At 40.1% G+C, this 11,054-nt stretch overlaps 1 protein-coding gene across 3 annotated transcripts in view; it reads right to left on the reverse strand.

The window, feature by feature from the left end:
- Nucleotides 1-6: 6 nt before the first annotated feature.
- The window catches only part of LOC102007473 (N-formyl peptide receptor 2-like), a 35,636-nt gene continuing 24,588 nt past the window's right edge, over nt 7-11,054 (reverse strand). For all 3 annotated transcript variants that reach the window (XM_013508869.1, XM_005412669.1, XM_013508868.1), the window contains exons 2-3: nt 6,560-6,599; nt 7-1,479 (exon numbers count right to left, since the gene is read on the reverse strand). In XM_013508869.1, coding sequence (XP_013364323.1) covers nt 413-1,479; nt 6,560-6,572 — 1,080 coding nt within the window. In that variant the 5' untranslated portion in view covers nt 6,573-6,599 and the 3' untranslated portion in view covers nt 7-412. The remainder of the gene's footprint in view (nt 1,480-6,559; nt 6,600-11,054) is intronic.

Below are 11,054 nucleotides of genomic sequence, written 5' to 3' on the forward strand. Positions count from 1 at the left end.
AACTGTAGCAAGAATTTTATCTAATGGTGAAATTGTTTTATCTTTAATTTACATGATTTTTCTAAGTCAAGAAGGCCACAGCATTCATTTTTCCTTGTATTCTTTCCCCACCTTCACTTAGGTCAGGATACACACTTAGGTCATGGGCAAGGGATATAGCTCAGTGGCACAAGCACCTGCCTGGCAAGTGCAAGGTCCTGAGTTAGAATACCGGTACCAAAAACAAAAGCAAAAAAACACACTTAGGTCAAAACAAAACAAAAATGACACCAATAAAGCCTGTTACCTATTTCCCACAAATCAGAGGACATATAATTAATTTTCCAAAGCAATTATTCAAGGGCATAGCTCAAGATGAAATAAAGCTGGAGGTGGGATTAGGATAGGATGAGAGACAAGCCTAAGCCCCGTCTCACATTGCTGTTACTGCTCCCTCTGCAGGAGGAGCCCCCAAATTGGTGGCTGTGTCAATGGTCTGGACAAAGTCCTCCCTCAGGGCCCTCTCCAGTGTGAGGGGCAGGGAGCGGATCAGTCTCTCTCGGAAGTCCCGACCCACAAACACATAGAGTATTGGGTTAAGACAGCTGTTGAAGCAGGCCAGGGACGCTGTTAAAGGCAACAGTAACAGTAATACCTTTATCTTATCTTGATATATTTCATGCTCTTTGAACCAGACTTTCAAAAGAAGAAAAATCAGTTGAATGGGAAACCAGCAGATAAAGAAGGAAGCCACAACAGCAGTGAGGACCCAAAAGGAACGGCTGGATTTCATCATGCCTATTCCATGAATCTTTGCAGCTATTAACCCATAACAGATAAACATGGTGGACATGGGCATACAGAAGCCAATAATGAATTGAACAATCCCCATAGGTAGCATTATTGCATTTAGTGCCTTTATCTGTTCTTCTTTCGTGGATCCCAAAGCTTCAAAGGTTTCAAAACAGTATACATTCCCTTGATCATTTCTTGTATTTGAGAAGATGCAAGCTGGCAAAGAAAAGATTACAGCAAGAATCCAGGGTCCAATGATCACTTTTTTGGCAAGACTGACACTGCGGTGGTTCTGGATCCACACTGGATACAGGACACAAATACAACGGTCCAGAGCGATGACAGCAATCAGAAAGATGCTTCCATATTGGTTTATGCCCATCATGATGTTAATGAACTTGCAGAGGAACCAGCCAAAGGGCCAACGTCCTCCCATGGCCCCGGAGACAATGAGGAAAGGTAGAGCAACACTGAAGGAGAAGTCAGCAAAGGCCAGGTTCAGGTAACAGATGGTGGTGACTGTGTGTGCCATCCGGAACCCAGCCACCCAGATCACCAGCCCATTGCCCAGCACACCGAGGACAAAGGTAACTGAGAGTAACACCGTTGGTATTATAAACAGAACAATGTATACAGCAAACACATGGAGCATCTCTTCAGATTTATATGGAGGAGTTGAAATGTTGGCTTCCATGCTGCCTACACCTGAAACATTTCAAAAAAGTGAATTTCTCCATGGTGGGTTCATCTTACAGCCTCCATATTGAGACCCAATATCACCTGCCACTGTACCTCCCACTCCACCAAAGGAATCCATTTTACCAATGCTGGTGCCCAGTAATACCATAAAATTGGACATCTCTTTGATGATCTCTGGAAAGTAAAGTTCTTCACATTCTCCCAATTATAAGTACACATCTGTTTTTCAGTTAAGAGGAGGACCAAACCCTGCCCACCAGCAGGAATGCTAAACTGAAGATCTACAGATAATAGAACATGGAGCAGAGGTAGCTTCACATACTCGCTAGACTCACATTAGCAGATTCAATGTGTTTCAACTCATGAAGTTATACATAAGGCCAGCAAATCCTGCACGCTTTTTCAGCCCCAAGTTCATGTCATCTCATGGATCCTGTACATCCCCAGTGTGAGAGTGGAACTCACTTGGAACTCTTGTCTGCTTAGCATTTTAGTTAGCTCATTTAAGAGTTTGCTTAGAGTTTATAGTTGAAGAGAGTCCTGAACATTCGTGGTACTATGTGGTGATAGGTTACAACCTCTGGGTCTTGTGCAAGAGGAAGTGAGTAAAGAAGACCCCATTTTCAACCCAGTTTCCTCCTCCCACTTTATATCCTCTCTGGAAAGCCGAGAACTTCTACAGTTTTAGTATCTGTGTCATTAAGAGTATGACAGTAGAAAGCTTTCTTAATTGCTCCAAAGTGTTCAGATTTTCTAGTTTTCATAGGGATAAATTGATTTTCCAAACAATTTTGAAACCTGGTGTAGGTAATTTAAATGGTAGAGGAAGGATATAGATCTACCTTGGTCTGTAAATAACAGTTACTAAGGAGTTGGTTATGTTTAATATCTATTATAACATTCTGTCTTCTCTATTTTATTATCATAAAAGCTCTAGTCCCGAGGTTCTACTGAACTTTTCAAAATCATGTCTATCCAGTCAATGGAGGCAATAAGATTTGCAAAGCTGGTTTAACTAATTCCAGAGCAATTGCCTTTGTTGCTATATAATACTGCCTTCCCCGCTATGTGGCGCTGTCTTTGAAATTACCCTAGAATTCTTTGGGTATGCATCTACCTTATTATGATGATTTTCCTCCTTCATTTCACTTCTTACTTCGACCATTTGTTGCCTTTCTCCGTCTCTTTTTCTGGGGTCCTCATGGGACACTGTGTAAGGTCAACCTCAGCACTGTTGACATTGGAGCCTGAGTACTTTGTTGTTTTGGGGCTGTCTTGTGCATTTAGAATGTTTAGGGGCATCTCTGGCCTCTCCTCACTGGATGCATTAGCAAATTGCCTCCAACAACATCAGTCTAAGTGTCCTTAGGGAGGCAGAATCACCCCCAGTTCAAAGTCACTGTTTTGACTGTAAAGAACCCTGATTTCTAAGTTGCATAAATCTGTAGGTATTTGATTTATATCTCTGACATGTCCTCGGTTTGAGTTTTGCACAAAGTCAGCTCTGAGCTTCCATTTCCTCCTCCGCAGAATGAATGTGGGTTTTGGTGGGGACAGACTTCCAGGTGGGGATTAAACCTGAATAGACAAAGGAGTCTTGGCTGGACCATGTGACTAACAAATGGAAGCTCATCCTCACCAGGATCTGTGCTGTCTTAGGACTCAGTTGTGGGCTGTGCATGTGGAAATTCAAACTCTGGCGAGAACAATGCTCCCAAGAGTGTTCACTGCTATTTGTGAACCTTGTCCACACTGAAACAGCTGCCTTCAACTCTCAGAATTCTCAGTGGCTCTTGAAGATTGTAGATGTTAATTTACCTAAGGCATGGGATACACTAAGATGTTACAAATATTGAACAATATTATTTATGCTCATATACCATTGTACAAGTGAGGAGGTTAAGACTTAGGCTGGTTATGCTCGTTGCTTAATATTTTCAGTTAGACAATAGCATAGCCAGATTTTGACCCCAGTCTAACTGATTCCTCCAGAAGTATGTTCTTAATTTTCTCCCACCGTGTTTCAACAAATTGAGGTTTTCTGTTCCTTTCCTGTCCTAAAACATCCTGTCAGACACTTAGAAGATGATATAGTCAATAATTTCTAACTCATTGACTGTAAGATGTCAATACGAGGAGGGAGAGTGACAGGTGGGGCCGGGCCAAGAAGACAAAGTTGCAAAATTGCAGGTGCACCCTAGTTGTAAAGTGGGGGAGAGAGCTGTGAGCTATGCAGCTTACCTGACTGACCCTAACGACGTCTGTGTGGTAAGACCAAGTACATGCCAACATCTCTCATTATAGCAAGTGCTTTGGGGCCAAACATCACCATCATATGATACAAGATGAAACCACAGCTCAGAGAAGGGAAGTCATGGCCAAATGTCACAACCATTGCAGTGTGCAATTACAATCTGTAGCCATGTACTTTAAATAGGAACTCAGCACTTCCTTATAATTCACTCTACTTTTAACATCTTCTCATCCTCATCTTTAAAATTAATTTCAATTCTTTTGCTTTCCCCTGAATCTCCCTAACTTCCTCCATGTCTCTCACTGGACCAATATTTCACTGAGAAAATGCTGACAAGTCAGTGTGAATTTTTACCTTTCTTCTGCCAACCCTGCAATGTACCTGCATGTATTCCTGTGGCTAGGATGCTTTCCCATTCCCAATACCGATCTCTCAAGTTTGCTCTGGATCCCTCTCCTCACCTCCCCCAAATCATGTCTCCTACATTTTTTCTTTCTTTCATTCTCACTGTGACATAAGCATTATTATACCCCTCCCTTTAAATGATATCCTTAGTCTATCTTCCTTTCCAACTCCAGCTCAATGTTTCCCTCAAGAGACGTCTTTCTGTGAAAAGCATTCACAGTCAGACACTAGAAGGGGCAACTCTAACTTCCCCCTCCACTTCTCCTCAAATTTTCTCCAAACTCACTGCATGTCCCTTGGGTCCTTTGCACTCCACCATACGTGGCCTCCTGGGAGAGGCTGAATGACTCCATGTCACCAAAGCTAGTGCTGCCTTCTCCATACTTGTCCTGATATCCCAGTCACATAGGCTCGATCAGACTCTTCTTACCTCCTGAGATATAATTGTCTTTTGCTTTGAGAAGATAGCATGCACACAAAACACATTCTTCATTCTTTAATTTGCTCAATTAGCCCTGTTTGTTTTGCGCAAATTTACAAGTTCTATATTCTCTAGATTTCATTTTAAATTTGGATTTGTGCCTTACCATACAGCCCTCATTCTCTGTCTATAATCTATAATCTATAAGTGATACAGTGCAATCTCATGGCTTACAGTATCATGTGGACAACATGAAATCTAAATCATCATCCATAGCATTGCCCCAGAGCTCTGCCCTGATATGATCAACCAAGTTCCTGACATTTCCACATGACCAACAAAACCTCAAACTAACACTGTCTCAACAAGATTCTTTTTTTTTTTTTTTTTTTTTTGGTTTTTCTCCGGTACCAGGAACTGAACTCACGGCCTTGCGCTTGCCAGGCAGGCGCTTTTTGCCGCTGAGCTAAATCCCCAGCCCCTCAACAAGATTCTTAAATATCTTATTCTTCCAAGTGAGGCACTCTCCCAATACCCTGAGCTTACATATTCTGAGCTTACATATTCAGTAGTGGAAGAGCCTAATGTAGAATATATCTTTGATTTCTTTTTCTTTACCCTGTAATCCAATCCTAGCCTGTTAATACTGAATATACTCAATCATCTCTACCCCACTAACCTTCTCTGTAGCTCTTCATATTTTCACTAACCTCATAAATAAGTGCATCCTGAACCTGCTGCCTCCCCCACTAAAATGTGTTCTCATGGAAAAAATCAAATCATCTTTTGTAAAGACCAGAACATAACCATGACACTAAAGGAGGCATTTTGGCAAACATTTGCAATCCAAATTTCTCAGCAGGCTGAGACAGGACAGTAGCAAATTCGAGACCACCCAGAAAACAGTGAGACTTTGTCTCAAAAGAAAATTTATAAACAATTCTGTAGTGGTGCGCCTCAGGTGGAGTGCCCCTGTGTTAGGTCCTCACTTTCCCAAGAAAATAAATAAGTAGATAAAAATAATAACAAAGATAGGACATTGTTCAGCTCAGTGCTGTCCAGCACCTCCATCCTAACTCACAGTTAACTAGGACTTGTGTGTGCCTGCCTGTCCGTCCTCACATCTCATCCCTCCACTCAGATCTTTCACACTGTGCTCGGTTCACACTGAGCTCCCTCACTTCCTTATACATGCAATTCAGTGCCATCTCAGAGACTCTGCACTTTCTGTTCCCTTCTGCTCGCTATACTTTTCCCTTTGAGTGTCTCTTATCTGGCCCTTCCTGAATATTCATTCCTTAGCCTAAATACTATGTCCTGAAAGGGCCAGTTTGACCCATGATGTGAAGCCCTTCCCCCAGACACAGCTGGCCTCCCCAGGTAGCTGTCTTGTTTCTGTACTGATTGATTTATTTTTCACTTAGTACCCTCAGCACTGATGTATAAACTCTATAAGACTATCAGGTTTGCTTGCTACTTTGTCTCCAGTATTGCAATCTGTAACAAAAATGTAATGTGAGCCACTAGTATGAGCCACACACATGATTTATAATTTTCTAATAGCCATGTTGAAAAAAAATTTAAATTCTAGAAAAATGAATTTTAGAGATATGTTTAATTAACTCAACATATCCAAGAGAATATCATTGAAACGTTTTATCAAAATAAATTATTAGGTGGGGTGATTGCACAAATGTATAATCACGGGTGCTCAGGAACCTGTGCCAGGAAGACGGTGAGTTCTAAGGCCAGCTGACTACTTAGAAAGACCTGCACTCAACAACAAAAACTACAAAGAAGACAAAAGATATTAATGGGATCTTTTATACCTGGTTTGGGGTACTCTGACTTTGAAAACACCTAGTGCCTTTTGCACTCTGGGCATTCTAAGTTGAAAGTTCACCTGGTAGGCTGGATATTGGACAACTCCATTTGAGGGGTAGAGAGTGTCTATTATCTAACAGGCATTCAAAAAATACGTTCTAAATTGTCACACTGCAACTTACCTCCAGCTGGCATTCTCCCTTGTGGCAACCTCCTGGCTTCCTGTGGAGTAAAACAAATTCTCAGCCTTCAGAAGAGATTTTAAGGTCAGAGGGAGGGACAATGAAACCAGTACTAATCACATGACCAAAACTGAAGGCTCCTTACGATTTCCTGTAGCTACTACAGACATGCAGAAGACTCTTAGATACATGTTTTGACATAAAGGGAGACAGGGACCATCTTGTGAATATCAGGGTTCAGGATCTGGATCCAGGTCTTTTTCCTTCAGAGAGTCAGGAGCATGGAAGAAATGAATACTGAGGTGAAAAGAACTAGAGGCAAACAGTAAAAGACAGATGATAGTTAAGCAAAAAATGCACTCCTCTATTAATATATTTACATGGATTGTGTGGCATTTACCACACCAACCAATTCCAATTCTTTATGAACACTAACTGTGTGTCTTATGAGTCCATTCTGTCCCAACCCCATCAAGATGCAAAGCAAAGGTGGTCAGAGTATACCTCTCAGTGAGAGAAATGAGATTTTTGTTGGTATCTTCTTTTAACACTTGCATTGATGCCCGGTGCAGACAGGAGATCCTGACTCAGAAGGCCTATGAACTGCTAACACAGGGGTTCATAATTGGGCCCTCCCTGCAATGCCTGAGGTACTAGAGTAGGCAGCACGTGAACTGCTAACACCACGGTTTGAGTCTGGGCTTCACTTGTGCCCTGACCTCCTGGAGGTTACAGTCATAGGTGGTCTGTGATCACCACCAGTGAAGCCTTCATCTGGCTCCTGAGCCTGCCCTGAGCTACCTGGAGACATGGAATCAGGTGGGCCACAAACTATTGATCCTGCAATTCATGTTTGGGTTGATCCTGCAATTCATGATCCTGTGCCCTGAACTGCCTGGAGAAACAGGACCACTGATCCATGATTGCACCACCAGTGCAGCTGACTTTTGGATCATACATGTGCCCTGAGCTGCAAGGGGACACTGGTTCAGACAGTCTGCCATCGGGTGACATCACAGGTCACATCTGAGACCTGGGAGAACTAGACACATTTCATCATGTGCCAGAAAACCCCAGACTAAGTAGTGCATCTCAGCAGACACTGAGGAGCAAACCTGACCACCAGGGAGACTAGGAACACTAGTGACTTCTGCTGAGCTGCCAGGGAAGAGGGAGAATGAGCTTTCTGCATCTGGTATCAAACATGACAAGATGAAGAACTAAAATGCAATCTCAGAACTCCACCCCACTCAGAACAAGTCCAGGAGACATCGACGTAGGAGAACTTGGTAAACACACACCAGAAATTGTTGAAATGACTGCAGTGGAAGTAAAGAAACAACTGCATCAGGCCCTTGAAGAGATCAGATCAGAAATAATCCCTCAGGCAAAAAAATGAAATGACAATAATAATGAAAGAATTGCTCAGCACATCTAGAGAAGAAATACATAAAAAAATAGATGATCATAGACAATGGACGGAAATGTTGCATGAACAATATAGGAATGAACTAGAACGCATGAAACAGAATCAAAGAGACATTCAGGAAATCAAAACTTCCATTGAAAGCTGGAAAAACCACTTGAATAAAGCTGAAGATAGAATTTCAGATCTTCAAGACAGCATTGCAGCTAGGGATCGTGAAAGAAAGGATTTCTTAAAATTAACAAGGATCCAGGAAAAATCAGTTCAACAGCTGCAAGATGAGGCAAAGAGGAATAATGTCAGGCTAATAGGAGTCAATGAAACAGCAGGAGGCAACACAAATGACATAAAAAGAATATTTGCAGAAATAATAGCAGAAAATTTCCCAAGCATAGAAACAGAATCTGATATACAGTAAATGAGGCATATAGAACTCCAACTAGACATAACAAAAGTAAAAGTACACCCAGACATATAATAACCAAGATCCCAGATCTCTAGCAAAAGAACAGAATATTAAAATCTGCTAGAGAAAAGAAATAGATTACCTACAAAGGAAACCCCTCAGAAGCACAGCAGACATCTCAACACAAATCATCCAATTGAGAAGAGCTTGGTGTGAAGAATTATAGGTCCTGAGACAAAACAAGTTCCAACCAAGACTGATGTACCCTGCCAAACTTTCCTTCAAGTTCAGCAGAGAAATAAAGTATTTCCACCACAAAGAACAACTGAGGAACTCCATGAGTGCCAAACCGTCCTTACAGAAAGTACTAAAAGATATTCTAGACAGAGAAAAAAATGACCACAATTTCAAGAACAATAGTACAAAGGAACCCTCAAGCAGAGCAAACAATTAAATAGGTAGAAAAAGTAGGAAACCAACAGCAAGTAAATAACATGACAATGGTAAGCCAACATGTATCAGTCATAACCATAAATGTAAATGGCCTCAATTCACCAGTCAAAAGAAACAGACTACCAGAGTGGATTAAGAAACAAAATCCAACGATATGCTGTATACAAGAAACATATTTTACTTAAAAGGAAATCCATAGACTAAAAGTAAAAGGATGGAAAACAATTCTCCATGCAACAGGAACCCAGAAAAAAGCAGGGGTAGCTATTCTGTTTGTAGACAACATAAATGTCAAACTGAGAACAATCAAAAGAGATAAAGAAGGTCACTACATACTTGTAGGGAAAACTGCAAGAGGATGAGATAACAATCATAAACATGTATGCACCAAATATTGGAGCACCAAACTATATAAGACAAATCTTAACAGGCATGAAACCCAAATAATTAATAAAACTATTGTAACAGGGGATCTCAACACCCCTTGGACACAAAGAGATAGGTCAAGTGGAAGAAAAATCAGCAAAGAAATAACAGATCTGTACCAAAGCTGTGAACAAATGGACTTAGTAGATGTCTACAGAGTGTTCCACCCCACAACATGAGAATACACATTTTTCTCATCTGCACATGGGACTTTCCCTAAAATAGAGCAAATTCTAGCCCATAGAGCATACCTACCTAAATGCAAAAGAATTGAAATTATCCCATGCATATTATCTGATCACAGTGCAATGAAATTGGAAATTAATGACAAAAGGAACTCCAAAAACTTCATAAACTCTTGGATATTAAATAGCAACCTCCTGAACAACCATTGGGCCACAGAAGAAACCAAAGAAAACTTTTAAAAATACCTACAAACAAATGAAAATGTAAATACAACTTACCAGAATCTGTGGGATGCAATGAAAGCAGTCCTCAGGGGGAAATTTATAGCAGTGAACTCACACATAAGGAAAACAGAAAGAGAACAAGTAAATAGCCTAATGCTGCACCTCAAACTTTTAGAAAAAGAAGAACAAGTCAAGTCCAAAGCCCAAAGAAGGGAGGAGATTATAAAGATCAGGGCAGAAATGAATGCAATTGAGATGAAGAAAACCCTCGAAACAATAAATGAATCAAAGAGTTGGTTCTTTGAAAGAATAAATAAAATTGATAAACCCCTAGCTAACCTTATCAAAAAAAGAAAGGAAATCTTGTTCCTGATTTTAAAGTAAAAGCTTTCAGTTTTTGTCCACTTAGTATGATATTGGCTGTTGGTTTGTCATAGATAGCTTGGATCAGACTGAGGTAAAGACCATCTATTCCTATTTTCTGTAGGGTTTTCATCATAAATGCATGTTGGACTTTGTCAAAAGCTTTTTCTGCATTTTTTGAGATGATCATGTAGTTTTTGTCTTTGGCATTATTGATATGGTGTATAACATTAATTGATTTATGAATATTGAACTGAAAAAAGAAAGAAAATCAGGAACATATTTATGCAATAAGGAATGAAAAAATGAAATCACTACAGATCCTACAGAAATTCAAAAGATCATTAATACCTAATTTGAAAACCTTTACTCTGATACAGTAGAAAACCCAGAAGAAATGGACAGATTCCTAGATATGTACAAATTACCAAAGTTGAAGCAAGAAGATATAAAAATCCTGAATAACCCAATATCAATTAATGAGATAAAAAATGTGATTAAAAACTTACCGATAAAGAAAAGCCCAGGCCCAGATGGATTCACAGCAGAATTTTACAAGAAATTCACAGAGAATTTAATACCAACACTTGTCAAACTCTTCAACAAAATTGATAAGGAAGCAATTCACCCTAACTCATTTCTGAAGGCAAATATTATACTGATACCAAAACCAGAGAAAGATCCAACCAAGAAAGAGAACTACAGATAAATCTCACTAATCAATATCGATGCAAAGATATTCAATAAAATACTAGCAAATAGAATGCAGTCTCACTAGTGTAAGAACCTGAATAAAAATTAGATGGCATGACAGACATTGTGAAATGAAAGAAAACTGCTCAAAAGTAAAGAGCAACTGGGGTGAGGGAACAGAGAAAAGAAAGAAGGAGGAATTAGGTATGTATATATATATATATATATACAGGACAGCTAACATAGTTGTACCACTGACTTCTATCACTTTACTGAAAGGAACAGTTAATGATTAATTATTTGATCAATCCCGCATGT

The sequence above is a fragment of the Chinchilla lanigera genome, unplaced genomic scaffold (genome assembly GCF_000276665.1).
Source record: "Chinchilla lanigera isolate Chin_1 unplaced genomic scaffold, ChiLan1.0 scaffold00157, whole genome shotgun sequence".
Lineage (NCBI taxonomy): Eukaryota > Metazoa > Chordata > Mammalia > Rodentia > Chinchillidae > Chinchilla > Chinchilla lanigera.